Here is a 19479-nt window from a genome sequence, read left to right as displayed (position 1 = left end):
GTAATTGAAGGCAAGGTTCCTTGAATTTCATTCACAGTTTTATGGAAGTCATATTAGTGCATACTCCATCATGGGAATTGAGCCAACAGACTGCTGCTGAAAGTATGTTGAATATGATCATATGAAAGCAAATACCCTTGGAGTATATCAGATTTCCAAAGTTTAAAATCCCCTGTAAAGTAAACAGGTTACATTTAATTTTTCTCAGAATTAGCTTCATTAAGTTGTGCAATCAGAGACAAATGATTTTACACTTGACTTTACAACTTAAATAATAAAAAATAGTATAGTGCCAGCCAGGAGCAGTTAGGAATCATAGCATAAACGTTAAAGGATAACAGACAGCTACTTTTATTGTTTTGTAGGGTCAGACCTGTACCAAATGTACCCTGATACACAGTTTGGAGAAAACTATTCTGGCAAATAAATCCAGACCTGAGTTTTAAAAGAGCCGAGAGTCAGGATTGGTAGTATTTAGTATAAACCCCCAAAATGTGGGTGGAAATCCATGGTGTGAGGACTATAGCAGGAAAATGTATGGGGCTCAATGGAGGATGGGCAATTTTTACAGAGAATGTGTGGTGGAAATGATTTTAAAATTAGTATGAGTGTCAGCTGGTATTGGTAGATTTTACCAAATGTTTTTAAGCGACAGAATCTGACCATACTTTGAGCCTATGTCAGCACTTTTTTCCTCTGTTAATCCCTTCTTCTACTGGGGTATGCCCTTTTCTGTGCTGTTTTTCCCAACCTTATGATATGGCACAAAAATACTTTTGCAGCTACAGTACCATATGGTAGTACTAGGGGAGGGGTGTGGTAAAGCCCCTATCAAAGATATATTCATGGGCTAACCCACAAAATGATATAGAAACAATAGCTTGCACAAACAGGACTTTACACAAACCACCCATGAGGAAATGTGTTTTTAACATATAGGGATACAGTGGTGATACAGAGTAAATATTATTTACAGGTATGATTATACCTCATGGAATCTGGTACATAATGTGCCCCCAATTTCTATAACTTTGGCAAAGCAGAGTGAATATACCAGGCTAATGAATTGGTCTGGAGAGCAATTGCTTATTTTGTAGTATTTTGAAGTAATTTATCTGTCTTAAGGTGAATCAACAATTCGTGGACCAGTTGAGGATGGCTGTAAAATGTAATGGTGTCTGAACTTCTCAGCAAGCAGAGTGAATTAAGACGGACTATATGTGACCCCAGAAATAAGATGGCAAGTGCTGTACAAGTGTGATGATAAAATCAGAAATGATGACAAAACATTTTTACTTTTCCACAACAGCTTTTATACATGACACCTATGCCTGGGAGGGTTGATAAAAAGATAGCATTTTATGACTTATATATATATGACACTCCTGAACCAGCTGACTTCATGTCAGAACTAATAAACTCAAGGTTTACAACTCCAGCCCATAAAATCTCGCCTTTTGCATTGTTACAGTATCACATTATCAGTTCACTCTGATATCACTATTTCTTTGTTCTGGTGTAAAATTATGTGAAGTCTTTGTGTAACAGGGACCACCACATAGTCAGAAACAATCACTTAGAATCAATAATTAAGTTCTATCATTTAGAATACAACACCACCCCAAAATTACAACAGGCAAAGAACAGATGATTTCAGGTGTAAGAAGACTATTTTGATTTTTCCCCACAAAATGAGACAGCCACCAGACTGACAGCCAAAGTAGCATATACATGCCAAAGCTACAATTTTTTTTCCTTCGTACGTATTTTTCAGTGAAACTGTAAAAAGTGATAAGGCAGGAATGTGACGGTGATGGTGGGAGCAGACTGCCACAAAATTACTTTATGGGAGCTAACCTTCCACAGTGACTCTGCACATCTAATCTGATTCTTTCTGACCTTTGATATGCTAGAGATATGTCCGAGAGATATCTGTGTGAGATCACACAGATGTTAAAATTGCCTAACATGTTGCGTTTTACTCACACATGAAACAGATGACGGGGATTTCAACGTAGCATTTGTGGTTCAGGATTGCAGCTCAAAGGTTTCAGGACTGATTCTCAGCTTTGGTGCAGCTCAAAGGTTTCAGGATTGATTCTCAGCTTTGGTGCTCCTGTTGTACCCTTGAACAGAGTACGTAGCTGGAATTGTTTCAGGAAATATCCAGTTGTATATACACAACCCACCTCACGACTACTAAGCAAATAGTTACATTGTGTAATATGAGCAGCTCTTGTTGAAGACTCAGAGCATCTACAAGGAACAAGGAATGTAATGCTTTTGTCTGTTAATGAAGAAACTTAAGATGTATTTTAATTTAAAGTTAGTTAAGGTAACTGTTCTGCTGATGTTTTTCCCTTGTTGGTCCCGCAGTCTATTAGTACATAAATCTACCTGGTACAGTGCTTAAGGGCTGTCAAGCTGCACAGCCTTGCAGATATTTAGCGTGTGGATCAGCTGATACAATGGGCTTGGAGAGTAGGATGATTATCCAGATGATATAATAATCTGTGCAGAATTTTGCACAATGTGATGCCACCAGCCACAAGCACTCCATCTGGATTATACCGCCTGCATGGAAGCTGGTCTTAACCACACTTCCCCATCAGTACATCTATGAAACAGTCAACAGTCAATGAATAACTAAAGCTAACAGGTACCCAGAAATGGAACTTTTCAATATAATGTCTTGCCAATAACACAAAAAGTGGATACTTTTATAACAGCACAGCAGAATATTTCTGCAAGTCTGGTGAATAAAAAAAATTACTGTCCAACCAAACAGTTTCCCTCAGTGTACAGTTCAAATGCATATTTACTGGCTTTCACTTGGTAGTAAGGTTAAGATAAAATTACAGTTAATATAAATCTCTGCTTAATCACCTTATATATGTGTCTGTTTAGCAACATATAAAATAACCATCCTGCAAAATGATACTTTTTTAAGAAATATACAAATTTATATACAAATAGCATCGTTTGAAGAGGCTGAAAAAGAAGTTTAAACATCCTTTTGACCTTTGCTACCAGTTCCAGGAGGTAGATAAGGCTGCTTTATTGGTCTCTACAATTTCAATTCCTCATTTATTCATAGGACTCACATTATTTCCACTGCTGACCTGAAGCATTGTGCAACATGCACCTCTACAACAGACAGCAGACAACTACTACAAATTCACAAACCTAGAGTTTCTCATCTCCCTTTACACTGATTTCATATTCACTATCAAGCCTAGTATTTGTATTTGGGGGCAGCAGTGTAGCATAGTGGTTAAGGAGCAGGACTCGTAACTGAAAGGTTGTCGGTTCAATCCCCGCTGGGACACTGCTACTGTACCCTTGGGCAAGGTACTTAACCCAGAATTGGGGACACCCGGAGCACCCCGCTAAAAGCAGGGTGTGTTCTCCTCCTCAGGCTCCATCTGCAGCCAGTGAGGGCGGTCATTTTAACTTTTCACTCTCTCTGCATATAAAACTCAGGCAACAACAGTTATTGGCATATTGCTTCTCATGAAACTTCCCCCATTAAATGTTGCAATAAAATAAATTCAGCAGTAAGGAGCAGGGCTTCTACCTCAAAGGTTGCTGGTTCGATTCCCCACTGGGGCACTGCTGCTGTACCTTTGGGTGATCTACTTAACCCAGAATGACCGCAGTAAATATCCAGCTGTATCAATGGATAATGTTGTAAAAAAACTGTAACCTATGTAAGTCGCTTTGGACAAAAGCATCTACCAAGTGAATAAATGTAAATGTATTTACATGTTATATTTGTTATGTTAGAAATTACTGCTTTAAGCTTTGCAAATACTTTGGGCCAAGCTGAGTCACTGCTGCAGCCCAATGATGATGAGAGTCTGACCTTACACACTTCTCTGTCAGGGTGGCAGCCAATGGCAGGGCACCCTGTAACTAAAGTCAGTTTTCATATCAGTCAGAGTTCTGCTGCATTTCTAGGGTTGAGCTGTCTGTTACAGGGATAACCATCTGCACACCAGTTAGCACTGTCAGAGTGAATCAGCAGGAAGAGAACATAAACCACCGGTCCATGCATTTCAAAGTTTAAATTAACCCCACTCAAGTGCATTGCATTTAAAACTAAGTAAAGCATTTTACCACTCTTAAATATTCTAATCTTTCAACCCATGCACCAGATAGAAAGGCAACCTGGTGTAAAGCCAATGAGTTCACTTTAGAAATTGATCAGACAATTGCCTGTATAGAGAGATTTCAACTTTCAACTTGTTGAAAGAAATATGTATCCCTTTTCATAAAAAGACACCTTTAAGGATGTTATATATAAAGATGTAATAAAGATTGTTAACATACCCATCATAGCAACAGAATTTCTTTCAAGTGTAAACATCCATGTTCAAAAAAGGTCCATTTAACATGGTGCAGTTGACCTGAAACAGAATGTCTTTCTCTAAGGGGCGGGAAAAAGCAGATTTTCCATCCCACAACAACCGAATAAAAAAAATACTTGTAATGAGAGAGCCTTCTTGAAAAAAAAATGTTAAAGGATTAGCCTAGCTCTTGTAATGTGAGTGGAGAAAACACCTTGAATTATGCTTCCCTATGTAGAGTTTATACTCGTGGTCCTGAATATAATTTACTTGTGGGCTTCAATTCTGCTTCATCTGAATGCAGTGGGCAGCAAGCTGCCAATGAGTGAAAGCATGTCAGCATTTTTACGTAAGAGAAACACAGTAACCATCTGAATTCCAAATGGTAGACCTCCTATGTAAACCTATGTAAAATTGATATATATTTGATAAAGTACCAAAGAGAAGCTGTGCTGTTACATTAAAATTTTAGCCTAGTAGCCTATTTTAGGACGTACACCCCTCAGAACAGACACAAATTATTTAACAAATACAAGGAACTGAGCTATTACACTGAGTTATAGCATATGCATTTAGTTATGACTAGACACACACTCTCATTAAATAACCACAGAGGACTATCCAGTTCAATCTGAATTCATCTTGCTGGGTTGAAATGTTGGAGGACACCTGGTGGGGACATTTGGAGGGAAACTAGTGAACACATGCGAATTTCTCAGGGTAATCTTCCATTGATTCCTGGCAGAAAGGAAGGCATGGAAAACAGGAGGCATCAATACATGTCATCACAAAACACAGGTGGAGGTGTGTTTCTGCTACTATAAAGATAAAGTAATCTAGCCCCAATAAAACAATAACTTGTTTTAATAACTAAAGCCAAATGCCTGCCTTAGTTATTAATCTCTCTGAAAGGATAAGCGATAAGGATCACTTCCAATACCCCTTATCCGTAACAAAGGAAGAACAGAGAATACTTGATAAAGGATATAAAATTCTGAATAGTAATAAACAGCTCACACTCTGGAGCAGGGTTGGGCAACACTGCTGTAATCAAACTCAAAAAAGCCAAAAAAGCCCCACCCTTCCTGCATCGGGCCATGTGTACGTCAGACACCCCTCTCCTACACTCACAACCCCACACGTGCGACTCAGAGGTAACCCTCTGGCCTGGCCCAGTGGATTGTCATTTAAAGCCTTTACATGTGTTCAACACCATTAACAAAGTCAGTTTAAATTTCAAGGCGGTAATGTACTTTCTCGTGTGAAAGTTAAAATATCCAAAAGGCAGAAGGGTGACATCGGCACCCTTTCATTTAGGAATATCTGAAGTGATTGCTGTATTGGCCGTTGCACAGAGTGCAGTTGGTAATGGAGACAGGGAGAGAGGGAAACTGATGACCCAGGTTAAAGGTGGGTAGGGCATGGGGAAAGGGTAGACAGTTAACGCTGCTGGAACAGGATATATTTATAATGCAGTAAGACTCATCTGTCCCTCCACAGTTTGCCTCTTGAAACTCATCACCGTCAGAGCACCATCACTGCCAGCCTCAGTCTTAAACACTGGCCTGTGTACCATGCACCTGTGTCTCTCCCTGTGTACCATGCACCTGTGTCTCTCCCTGTGCCTCTCCCTGTGCCTCTCCCTGTGTACCATGCACCTGTGTCTCTCCCTGTGTACCATGCACCTGTGTCTGTACCCATCTCCATCGCTGGCACGGTCAGCTGTATCACCATCAAAGCTCACCAGCACCACTGAGCACAGCTCCTCACTGAAGGGCCACATGGAGCACAGCCTTTAAAAGCACCAGAAACAAAGAAAAGGCTGGTTCCACACAGACACACCACTGTATTTACACAACCCGCCAGCGATGGCCACAGTGCGGACGCAACAGTGATCCGCCCTGTTTACCCTGGGAACAAACAGCTGAATGAGAATCAAATCTGTCAACAGCTGTTCCCAACAGAGCCAACCTTTCCCAATGGCAACCTCTTCCTGACAAACAAGATTCTTTCACTTCTCACTTCCCTCAGCAATCCCTCAGAAAGAAAGCCTCCACTGTTATCCAGCATCTGGGGTTACACTGAGCTGTGGGACATGCTGACAGGAGCTTGTCACGGTGTCACGGTCCCAGAGTTTCTCCCTTCATCCTGGATTTCACCGGTTTTCTGTCAGGACAGCGCTCTGCCTCTTTGGGCTTGGTGGAGGGATGGAGGAGTCACATGACACCAGCAGTGTGCATCCATTAGCCGGGACGGAGCATGCCCAGTGCACAAACCCACACTTTCTCAATACGACAGAAAATACACGCTGCATCAATGCATCATTCACAAACATAACAGCAAAAAATAACAATAAACACTGGTACACAGCTAAATCAAATGTGTACAGAGTGCTACACTAAACTCTACTGCCACTATGTGACGTTAGAGAGACAGGACATATAGGCATGGCAGAATAATGTATGCAGGGCAGTGTGAGAGCATATGAGGAAGGAATGAGCCTCTTTCGCTGGGTTTCACTCAAAGCCATCTGTTGCTCTGACAGAAAGCTCCATTTGGAAAAGGGATTTGGAGAAGACAGCTTCGCATGATTGGAAATGGACCCGACCACACAGAATAAACAGTGCATTAAACAGACAGAAACAGGAAACAGACATCAGTAGCACATAACTGGTTTCCCTGAGACACGCAGTGGCTTAGCTCATTGCTCAGCTCTCTGCTTAGAAGGGGGAGAGGCTGGGAACTTTGATGTTGATGTCTCCAATGTTGATGTTTCGAGGGATTTCCGGAAGGTTCATGCTCTTAACGGCCGATACGGCGCGGGCTGGTCCTGCCGATAGCCCTCCCTGTAAAACATACACACACATACATACACACACAAAGACACAGACATATATGCACATTTACACAAACAAATACACAAAGACACATGCACACACAGACACAGATGCAAAGGCACAGTTACACATGCGTTTCTTGTATTGTTTATCAGTCACTGAGTGGCTCTGACAAGAACAATAAAGTGACCGCAAATTTGCTTTATGGGATTGCATATGTACACAACTGTCTTCATGTTTGCTGTGTTTAAGGTAGTGTACCAATCAAGAAAGAAAACTGTTTTACCTCAAATAAAATCACTGAGCTTTTTGCATTAAAGGTTTCTGTTTCAGAAAGTAAGAATCCAAGGTCACAGTATCCCATCCCAGCTTCATTCAGTCCGCTAGAGTTTATACACTTCTGTCTCAGGTGAAGCTAAGCTTAACAAACTCTTAAAGAACTCACTGATATACAGTGGGGCTGATTATCACTGTTAGGTTTAGCAACACAAATAACACTGAATTTAAGTGAAGTGTAACAACACTGGAACGCTCAACAGGAAAACAGAAACATAATCTGCAGAAATAAAATCTTCACATTATTGTGTAATGCTGCGTGAATTATTCATGGAATATTGCAGGAAGACACTTCCCCTTTGTAACTGTGACTGGCTTTAATGTAGTTCTACTGAAATAACCTGGAAGGACTCATCAGTGGAGCAGTGATTTTCCTGTGGAATCTCTCAGCTGGCTGCTAAGCTCTTAATGAACAGCTTTAACATACTGAGCTCTGATCTGCATCTGGCATCACTGAAAGTATCACTGAAAGCCATACATTTTCTGTTACATAAATGAGATATGGGAGGTGGGTCTGTTAAAAAAGTGAAGGTATTTCTTTAACTTTATATTGTTAATAGCTGGCTGGTAAATTTAGTGGTGTTAATCGCCTTTACACTAATTATTAGAAGAAGATGACTGTAAGAATCCAGCACAGGTCAGAGACAGCTCTGCTTTTGTCCCTCTATAAGCATAGGAACATCACCAACCACACGTCTTCCAATTAAAAATGGCAGAAAAGAAGTGTCAGGTCCAGACGGGAGTTCTCTCAGCTGAAGCGGAAGAGCGGAGCTGCATTTGAGAGGGAGACAGCACACACTGGCTACCCTGGCCCGGGGAAGGCCGCTGCGGACAGCACTGTGTAGGGAAACCGTACCCACCTCAGACTTCTCTATGCGGTTCTGAAACTCCACCTGGGCCACAATCTCCTTCATGTTGGTTTCCAGCACCATCCCTCCCATCACGATCTCCTGCAGGATACAGTGGACCTGTGGAATATCACAGGGCAGGCCTGTAGCACTGCAACATGCTCTCATACCATATTACTCACATTTTCACTGCGTCTGCATTGAAGAAGGCAAATACACTGCACCAACCCACCTACTGCAAACAATGCTGTAAATCCGCTGAGCTTGCTTATAAAACGCACAGGACTGATGCAAAGTGACCAAGACCAAAAGGGGCAACAGTGTACAATTGTGGTAAGGAGCAGGGCTCATAACCAAAAGGTTGCTAGTTCGATTCCCCTGCTGGGGCACTGCTGCTGTACCCTTGGGCAACGTGCTTAACCCACAATTCCCTAAATAGTCAGCTGTATAAAATGTAAGTATTGTAACCTGTGTAAATTGCAAATACATAATGTCATTTATAAGCGCATTCTCAAATCACTGTTTTAACAATGTACTTCCGGTAGTTTCAGATTTGTGCTTTGTGAATGAACGCCAGATTTTAACACTGATAACTGCAGTTAGGTCAAGTTTAATCACTTCCATATCAAAGTGTTATACCAAAAGCCAACATAGTGACTTTTCACACATGTTATCTGACACCTTACCTTATCTGTTTGCCTTTTGAAAAAAAGAAGCTATTCTCACCTAAAGAGTACGCATATGTCTATGTTCATGTTCTGTAAAAGTAAAAATAGGTTCTTACACTAAACTGTGACCATTGACTGGCATCACATGGTCTGCCACCAGTCTCTTCCTGACCATGTCTCTACTGGCACACACTCATGCAAGGCACTGAAAAGTGAAAGAAAACTGTTTTAGCTCTGTAAGATCACTGTGCTTTTCACATTTCACATTTCACATGTGTGAGAGTCCAAGGTCACAGTATCCTGTCGCAGCTCTGGTCCATCCAGTAGAGTTTATACACTTTTATGCCAGGAGAAGCCGAGTTCAATGAACTCTGAAACAACTAATTTATGTATAGTGTTGCAAGACATATAACACTGAATTTAATTAGAGTATGAAAATATTAAAGCCCAACATCATAATACTTGCAATCATCATATCAAGTTCTTATGAAAATGACAGCCCTCTCAGTAATTAAATGTTTATAAAACTTTATAAAACTGCCATTTTATATTTTTACTATTCCCTTTTCATCTTGAAACTTCACCATCTGTAAGTACAAACTCATGTTTTTTTTTACTTTGTGGCCTATCATTTAAATCATGCTGTTTTACATTTTGTTATGTTACTGCTCACAATACACAAATAACACACTGCTACACACTGCTTTACACAGCACACAATACAGAAATAACGCACTGCATTACACAGCTCACAATACACAAATAACACATTGCTACACACTGCATTACACAGCTCACAATACACAAATTGCACACTGCATTACACAGCTCACAATACACAAATAACACATTGCTACACACTGCATTACACAGCTCACAATACACAAATTACACACTGCATTACACAGCTCACAATACACAAATTACACACTGCATTACACAGCTCACAATACACAAATTACACACTGCTAATAGTGGAAGCTTCTTGTTGCATTTCTTGTTTTTAGTAAAACCTGGAATATCTCATTTCACTACATCTACAGCCTCCATATTCCTGCTGTATCTCATTTCACTACATCTACTGTCAGGGCTCAGGCAGGGACTCAGGCGCGGACCATGGGAGCTTCGGGTTCCAAGCGTCTTTGATAGAATCGTGAGGCAGAATCGTTAATCAGAAAACGGGCAGGGTCGAAAACCGGAAGGCAGTCCGAGGACAGAGCGAGGATCGGGAAACGGGAGCAGGCAAGGTCGGGAACCGGACAGGCAGGTAATCAGGCGAACGAGACAAGGAGGCAGGCAAAAACGAGGTCTGGGAAAAAGCAGGGTCAAAAAACGAGAAACCGGCAGACAGAAGCAATACGCAAACGGCGGGGACGAAACAGGCGAAAAACACTGTGACGAACTAGCAACAGGACAGGGAAAAGCAGGGAAGATATAGGGCAGGGCAGACGAGGGAATGGGAAGCAGGTGTGCAGGCAATCAGGCGGGCGGAGACCGGGCAGGGAGCGGGGCAGGACTAAAACACAAGGAAAACAAAAGCACATGGGCAAAGGAAAAAACAAAAACACAACAGCTAAGGAGGCAGAGCACTGACATCTACAGCCTCCATATTCCTGCTGTATCTCATTTCATTACATCTACAGCCTCCATATTCCTGCTGTATCTCATTTCACTGCATCTACAGCCTCCGTATTCCTGCTGTATCTCATTTCATTACATCTACAGCCTCCATATTCCTGCTGTATCTCATTTCATTACATCTACAGCCTCCGTATTTCTGCTGTATCTCATTTCACTACATCTACAGCCTCCATATTCCTGCTGTATCTCATTTCACTACATCTACAGCCTCCATATTCCTGCTGTATCTCATTTCATTACATCTACAGCCTCCATATTCCTGCTGTATCTCATTTCACTGCATCTACAGCCTCCATATTCCTGCTGTATCTCATTTCATTACATCTACAGCCTCCATATTCCTGCTGTATCTCATTTCATTACATCTACAGCCTCCATATTCCTGCTGCATCTCATTTCACTACATCTACAGCCTCCATATTCCTGCTGTATCTCATTTCATTACATCTACAGCCTCTATATTCCTGTTCAACAATTTCTTTGTGTCTTATTAAGTGAAGAGCTTTCAAACACAACTGTTTGCTTTTATTTTGTTGTCCACTTTGAGACATCCTAATTTAAAATATCACCAAATAAATGCTACTAAAATTTGTCTAAATCTAGATTTAAGCACAGTGTTGTTAACTGGAGTGAACCCCATGGTCATGTATTTTCTGTCCAACTTCTTCATCCATGTGGAAGATGAGGTCCAATTCACAAATATTTTCAAAACATTTATCCAGCATTTCCACAACCCTACACAGATAAAATACTTATCAAGAATATGTTGTAATGGGGTGATTAGTATGCCTTCACATTCATAAAAAAAAGCTTAATGGGGATCTTCTATGAATACAGTCCAACTAAAAATCGTCCCTGACAGTCATGTTGAAATAGTTACTGGCTTTTATCAGAACACTAAAATTCAGATTAGGCTCTCATGAGGGGTGTTTCACATTAAAATTGCAGGGTAAATGAGTGATTAGCACAGACTCCTAGCTCTTCTGTAAGAGCTCCTGTAAATACAGAATCACCTTTACAGAAAGCATATATGGACAGTGTATCTTCTGAGGAAATTAAAGGCCGTATCTTTTCTTCAACTAAATGATGTAAGTGGCTATCAGATGCAATTCTGAGCTGTGGCCCTGATTACCAGATGCATATAAAGATAAGGGCTTATGGCCCGTCTTTTATAATGGTCTTGAAAGTTCAGCGGTGTGATCTTTGGTCATTCAAGAATACAGCATTTGAGGTGAAACAGCATGCTTTTTTCTACATCCACAACATCATTTAAGAAACTCTTCACAAATGGTGGGAAAGTTCTAGAAAATCTGCTCTGTTTTCATGGGATTTAACTGGTTATACCAGTTTACTCATAATGATAACACCATAAATTTTCCAAAGGTTATTGTAAACCCTCTAAACACTAACGTGAAGCTTTACAAACAGATCCAACAGAGTCGAAACTGTGAAGACCCAACAAACAGCAAGCAAGTCCCTGCTGCACATGAACTGTTTCACACGTCGTGCTGACGGCACTGAGAACAGTGAGAGCTGGGACTTGCTCAGCAGCCTCTCCGGGGCTGCAGACTAGCTGCAGTACTGCACTCATCATTTGTATTACAAATCACAAACGCATTGTGTGTTGGGCATCCTACTGATAAATATTTACTGCTACTAATAACCATTCATTAACAGGAAGCAGAGCTGTATTAGCTGCCAGATAGTAGGGTCTGAACCCGAAGCCCTCTTGGGTTAGAGTGTAATTCCTAATCACATGGTAACAAAACCAGGAGGCAAGAATGAGCTCCTTCTTACAAGGAGCAACTGTAATGCGCCACCCTGGATTTGATCCTGCAACCTTCTTATAAATCCTTTTCTCTCCAACTTCTATTGCAAACTTCCACCTACCTGCTGGTACTTTCCGTATGGCCTTCTGTTTCAATTAAACAATTTCAACACAGATGTAAAATGTTTGGCCATTTGCAAGCCCTACAGATTCAAGCGCGGCCACCAATTCACATTACTTCTCTCACGGCTTCGTCTAAGTCTCCACATAAATCTTCGCATAAACAGAATCAGACAACACATGCAAGCATTACTTAAACAGAAAACATTTTAACCCCAGTTACCCTACCCTCTCTGTTTGTACGTCGAAGGACTTTGAGTCAGAGCGGAGCGTTCTTTTAAAAAACTTCAGAAGACAAGGAAGACTGCTGCCACCTACTGCTGCCTGAGTGAAGTGTCATCTCCAACGCTTGTGAAAAAGACCAAAAACTGACAAGCCTCCAGTCTCTGACACACAGCACACAGGGTTAGTTAATCCAAGAGCAAATTTCAAAACCAACCAGCATTGGTAATTCACCTTGTTTCTATCAGAACCTTCAAAAGTGTTCAAGTTAAAGTTAAATCCTATGTGGCATTGCAGATGTTTTCTTATTCTATCTGTTTATCTATTCATATATTCATTTATGTGTAAAAACTGTCTTATTTCATTCTTAGGGGATGGTGACTGAGTGACCAGTTTGCCAAACATACTGCAGTTCTGCTCATTTTGTGCTTCTCGCTGAATGACAGGGTTAAGCTGAACAGTGTGGTCTGTGGTCTAGAGCTCCCTCATGTGAGTGAACTGTAATGGCTTTGTGCACAGGATAAAACACTAACAGTTTTGTGGATTTTTCAAAAATCCATAATGTTCACTTTCCAAAATGTTCACTTGTCATATCAAACCTGAAAAATACAGTTTTCTCTACTTTTGCACATCGTATTTTGGTAATAATCATGATGTCATCCAGCATGAATGCAAAAATTGCCAACAAAATTTTGGCCAAAACCAAAACCAAACCTCATCTATTAAGTCAGGTATGCCCAAGGTTACACTAATAATACACAAATATTTGCTTGCTGTAAGAACCCCCTTATTTTGACCTTTTGCTTAGCCAACTTCCCCAGAATGTTGTCTGAATTTAAAGTGCATAGGTCAAAATGTGGCTATTTGTCAGGAAGGCACAGCCCTGTAGGAGTGGATCTATGTGTTTGAGAGAATATTAACAGAGGGAGATTTTTTAGAGGGCCATCTTGGGCTCCTTAAGTCTAATCGGCTCATAATTTGATGGGTGCTTCCCACACCACATATGTGAAAATGGTGCGTTTTGGCCCTGTGGACAATTATGTACAAGAATCTGATACTTTCTCCTTCACAATTCATTAGAATGAATGTAGAATGCTTCCAAAAGCCTTATATGTGTCCCTAAGATGATGACTCCTACCTGTTACCCCATACAGCTGAAAAGTGACTTGGCACATCCTGGAGACACCCCAAGGTGATGCCCAGGTTTTATGTTTCATGTCCCTAGGTAAATATTTGCTCCATTTGGCAAAAAAGTGTGTTGCTGTGTGCGATGATGGAAAAGCGATGTTGCAAGGAGCGTGGGCCTTTCATTCTGTTGGTGGGAGGAACGAGCCGTCCGGATGTAGCAGAGCAAAGTTGTCCCCATAGACTTACATGGCATTTATATGTCAAAAATAGTCAAATGTTAGCATTCTTAAAACTTAATGTTATGGGGCTCCCGAGTGGCTCAGTCGGTAAAAGCATTCATTCCGAGTGTAGACTGAACGCTATGGCCCGGATTCCATCCCGACCGTGTCACTACCTGACAGTGACCGGGAGCTCACAGGCAGAACACATTGGCTTCATTCCGCCGGGGATAGAGGTGGGCACGTGGACCATTTTGCATACGAAATGTCTTCCTCCTACTCATCTCTGTGCTAGCTTAGCTTGTGGACCGCAGTGCGAAAAGAAGCAGCAGCTGACATCACGTGTCTCTGAGGAGGGCACGTGCTTGTCCACGCTCTCCCGGATTGAACGTGGGGGTTGCGCAATGGGACCGAATATCGATGACAAATTGGGCATTCCAAAAATTCGGGGAATTGGCCATTCCAAATTGGAGAGAAAATGAAAAAATCAAAAAAAAAAAACTTAATGTTATGTGTTGTATGCTGGAGATCATATGTGCCAGGTTTGGGCTCAGTCCACCCAAAGGAATTCAAATAGGACTTCCAACTGTCATTTTGGACTCTCCATAGACATACATGATGCTTATATCTCAGAAACAAAACAAGTGACAGTTGGTGACCTCAGCTGGCACTGTTTGCCTGTAATTAACTTAATTTACTTAATTAATTCATTTGAAAGTTTCAAATTATTAACCACCACCTGATTTCCTGACAAGAATTATTAAAATTATTGAATTGAATTTGAAAAATTGAATTGTTAAACTCATGAATTTGTACGCAGATCAAGTACCCACATTCCTGAAGATGTAAGATTTTATTCCTGAATATGTATGGTTTGTTGGTGTTTTCCTATATGGAGATATAAAGACAGTCACATATCTTCAGACAATGAATTAATTGGTCTCATAATATACATAATGTATTTTTTATTTTTACAAAGACTTGGAGAAATCCCCCAAAAAATATTAAGCACAACAACCACCTTGTACATTAAGGCTTGTGATATGTGTTACAAATTTTGATGTTATATGTAAAACTCTTTAAAATAAAACAAGTTCTGATGTCAGATAAGGATAGCTTTTTGTACTTCTAAAACTTCTATGTTTCTGTAAAGGTTTTGATATAGGAAATTCTGCTTAGTATACCATATTCAAATCTGATATTCCATATAGTTGTTTTCATGTTCTGAGAAATATGATCTCTAATATACACTATATGGAAAAAAGTATTTTGCCACACCTGTTTTTCAGGGTTTGAGCTAGGCCCCTTATCTCCAGTGAAGGGCAATCTTAATGCTTCAGCATACCAAGACATTTTGGACAATGCTATGCTTCCAACTTTGTGGTAACAGTTTGGGGAAGGCCCTTTTTTATTCCAGCATGACTGTGCCCCAGTGCACAAAGCAAGGACTATAACTTTGATGAGTTTGATGTGGAAGAACTTGACTGGCCCACACAGAACCCTGACCTCAACCCCATTGAGCACCTTTGGGATGAACTGGAACGGAGATTGCGAGCCAGGCCTTCTCATCCAACATCAATGCCTGACCTCATAAATGCTCTACAGAATGAATGGGCATAAATTCCCGCAGAAACACTCCAAAATCTTGTGGAAAGCCTTCCAAGAAGAGTGGAAGCTGTTATAGTTGCAAAAGGGGGACTAACTCCATATTAAAGTATATGTATTTGAATACAATGTCATTACAATGTAATGGTCAGGCATCCAAATACTTTTGTCCATATAATATATATATATATGAATATATATATTATATATCACATCTAACCTGTATATTCTATTCTACTGACTAGACTTTCTGTCTTTACAATTTTTGATTTATGTATTTAACTCAAAGTATTAGAAGTCCAGATGTCTTACAAAACAAGAATGTATATTCACGAATGGGTATTGACCCTCTACAGCGCCGTCTGGTGGTTAAAATGGGTTTAGGAAGCACCAAAGACGCCACCTGGTGTTTCATTTCGATTAGTACAATGTTGGTCAGGGTCCCTGTTCTTAGCTGAAATAAGATAATAATAATTGCATAACCAGGAATGGGAAAAGCATGCCCATTGTCAGGAACAGAAAAGTGAAACCCTAGCATTCACTGCATGAAAGTGTACCGTGGCCCTTACGGTCCAGAGGGGTAAAGTTAGTGTCTGTTATGCCAAACACAATATTTATGCCAGATTTCAAATTTGTTGCAATAAAATTATCAACCACTAGATGGAGGTCATGCTCCATGAATTTCTTTTACAAGCTCCTCATACATGATCAATAATGTCATACGTTATACATGTATATATATATTTTTTTTTTTTCATACCATTCCAGTTTGCAGGTTTATCTGTGGCAAATTTTGTCTGATATGGCAGGCTTGAACTTCAGACTGATAGTTGTATTTCCATGATTCTGAGAAGTCAACATGCATGATAACTGGATTTTCATCCCAGCTGAAATTTGTTTTTGTACACTTTTGGCTGGTTTTGAACCAAATGCATGTGCTTTTTCATTTCTCAGTTTCTCCTCTTAGATTTGGATGAGCCCTGTCAGACTGCCACTGTGCATCACAAGTTCAATGTTTATGTGGGTCTCACTTACTGTTTGCTCTTCAGCTTGGTCCCACTGCCTCCATTCAGCATGGATTCTGTCTAGTTGTGGGATCAGTGTGACATGCAGACAGAGTGTATGTCTGTTTAGACACTGTGAGTAGGTGTGAACAGTGCAGACCTCATTTGCTGGGGGGCAACAAACTAACTGAAAACTTTCCTCCAGTTTAGGAGACTTCACAGCACCAGATGTTCTTAGAACCTCAAGCTTTAAGCATGCATTTTCATGACATGTATCCCAAACAAGTCTTGCAATCAGCTGCTTTTGGTGATGTAACTAAGATTGGCCATAGAGCACAGAATGAGGAATAGCTGAGTTTTACAGTTGGGTTCCTTGCAGTGACATCACAGTGAAGGTTATCCATGTGAGTCTGCAAGGATCATCCTCTGGTGTTTAATCTTGTTCGTTGTGATGGTGTCACTGTTGTCTGTTGTCACGTGTGCACCGTTCAGGAAAATATCTTAAACAGTCTTGGTAATACCCAGGAGGAATGTTTCTTCTGTGTTGTCCATTTCTTCTTTCTCAGTACCTTGTATATTAACACAAACTGTCGGTACTGGATACAGAATCCTGCCTCACAATCTCAGTGGTTGATCCCTTGATTCTTGAGGAGCCTGACTCTGTGTCAGAGCAGTCAGTTTGTTCTGAGAACATTGAGGAAGAGAAGGGTTTGCTTGATCAGAGGATTTCCGGTTTTGCTTCCTTGCTCTCTCAGTCTCTGTCCATGGAGTCTGTTGCTGATTTATTTGGAACATGCTGTCTTTGCTTGTCTAAAATACAGATTGAAGGAATATTAGAAATTATTCTAATTCTGATATTTTAATTCTAATTAAAAAACCTCAGTTTGAAACTCTATGCAGTTGCTAGATCACAGGTAATTGGAATAACTAGTAGGTAAGGAGTGTAAAAATGTATTGACTGGATGTGTGAATATCAAAATAAAGAGTAAAAATGGCGAGGTGTGTGTGCATAAGTGAGAGTACGACGGAGAGTGAAAGTGCTGCACCCGCAACAACAGTAGGATGTGATTTACATTGACCTGACAAATTAATGCTAATTTAAATGCTTCAAATGCTTTATAATTTAAATATTTATAATTAACAAATTACATGTCTTCAACACAGCTAGATTAAAATATGTAAATTAGGCCATACATGTAACTAAAAAGATGAAATGACATGCGTATATTTTACCATGTTCATAAATAGTATTGAGGTCACCACATCAGATGTTATGGAAACACTTGTCAACTCCATTAACTTACGTGTCAGCTCCATCAGACAAAAATCCTATAGGTGTTGACAGAATGGCATGCGTCTCCACCCCAGCCATGTCTTACAGACTGGAGCCAGGGTTATGGAATTATTGAAAAATCTGACGGTGATGACAGAAATCTAGGACACAACTTAAGCAGATTTATAGGGAAAATATTGGTTAAAGTTCACTGTATGCATTGTTCGATATATTAATGCCCATTCTCTTTCAGTTGATATTTATATTTGCAATTTTTAAGAATTTTTAACATTTTTTTGGAAGTTTGAAACTTTGAACTCTTACTGAGGACAAGCTGATTTCCAAGTACAGAACATTTCATTCATAATCAAATTAAAGTGAAATTATTCATAAAAATATGAAAATAATTATACAGGTATACAAAGTCCTTTAAATTTAACATTCTTCATATATAAATATAAAGAATTCTTTAAACTGTAGGATATATTTGCTTGTCCCAGCTTTCAAGAATCAGTGCTTTATAAGCTGGCAGCAAATAGAAATAAAACTCCACTTTAGAATAGGGTTTCAAAAGTTCCTTATTGCTAGCTCATTACTGTCTCATCAGTGACCAATTCTTAAAAATAGAATGAAACAACACTGTTAATTGCTAACTAGTGCATAATATTAAACCCATTATGCAGTAATTAGTCATGTAAATATTGAATAAGTAGTTAAAACCTAGATAATAAGCACCATTACCATGTTACTAATTTCTTGACTTATTAACTCCTAATTGGTTATATTATGCATGATTAATGATTAATAAAGGTTTATTTGCTAAACGGTGACTCATAACAAACATGTAAGACAGGGTTATGAAAAGGCCTCATAAGTCCTTAATTCCGCTTTATATTGCTCTAATAACTGCAAAGTTGAGGATTAGTTCTCGGCTTACAAGCAGTTTATCGATTTAGTATTATGCACACCTGAATTAAAGGGTTTCCCAGATTACAGTTGTTATGCAGTTGCAGTTGTTATGATCATACAAGCAGAGTGTTTTTCATGGTGTTTGGAGCAGGCAGCCAATGCAGCCAAAATGTTTACCAAAGTGCGGGCCAGTGCGAGCTTGATGTTATCGAAAGCAAGGCAAGAAGTAGGCTATGGCGTGCAACTGAACACACACTCCTATGCAGAGCTGCCTCTACGCCTGTATGTCACAGCCTGCAAAACAGCTCTGCCCCAAGTGCCTTATAACTGTACCAAATCCGGACATCCGCGACCCAATTAGTTTGAAAGAAAATGCGGCAATATCTTTGAATTGCATATATACACTGATGAGCCAAAACATGACCACTCACAGGTGAACCGAATAACATTGATCATCTCCAAACAAGGGCACATGTCAAGGTCTGGGTAGATTAGATGGTAAGCGAACAATCAGTTCTCCTAGTCAACTTGTTGGATGCAGGAGAAAAGACCT

The 19479-nt window shown here is 40.1% G+C and overlaps 1 protein-coding gene across 1 annotated transcript; it reads right to left on the bottom strand.

Annotated features, from left to right (window-relative positions):
- Window positions 1-6903: 6903 nt before the first annotated feature.
- On the bottom strand, window positions 6904-16816 carry LOC118782223 (AP-3 complex subunit sigma-2-like). The gene is made up of 4 exons (XM_036535527.1): window positions 16776-16816; window positions 11342-11414; window positions 8383-8490; window positions 6904-7195 (listed from the first exon to the last, which is right to left on the bottom strand). The coding sequence occupies exons 1-4, from the start codon at window positions 16814-16816 to the stop codon at window positions 7070-7072; spliced, it is 348 nt and encodes a 115-aa protein (XP_036391420.1). The 3' UTR covers window positions 6904-7069.
- Window positions 16817-19479: the final 2663 nt, after the last annotated feature.

This window comes from Megalops cyprinoides, chromosome 8 (assembly GCF_013368585.1).
Source record: "Megalops cyprinoides isolate fMegCyp1 chromosome 8, fMegCyp1.pri, whole genome shotgun sequence".
In the NCBI taxonomy this organism is placed as follows: Eukaryota; Metazoa; Chordata; class Actinopteri; order Elopiformes; family Megalopidae; genus Megalops; species Megalops cyprinoides.
The sequence above is the reverse complement of the archived record's forward strand: the minus strand, read 5'-3'. Positions and strand labels throughout refer to the sequence as shown.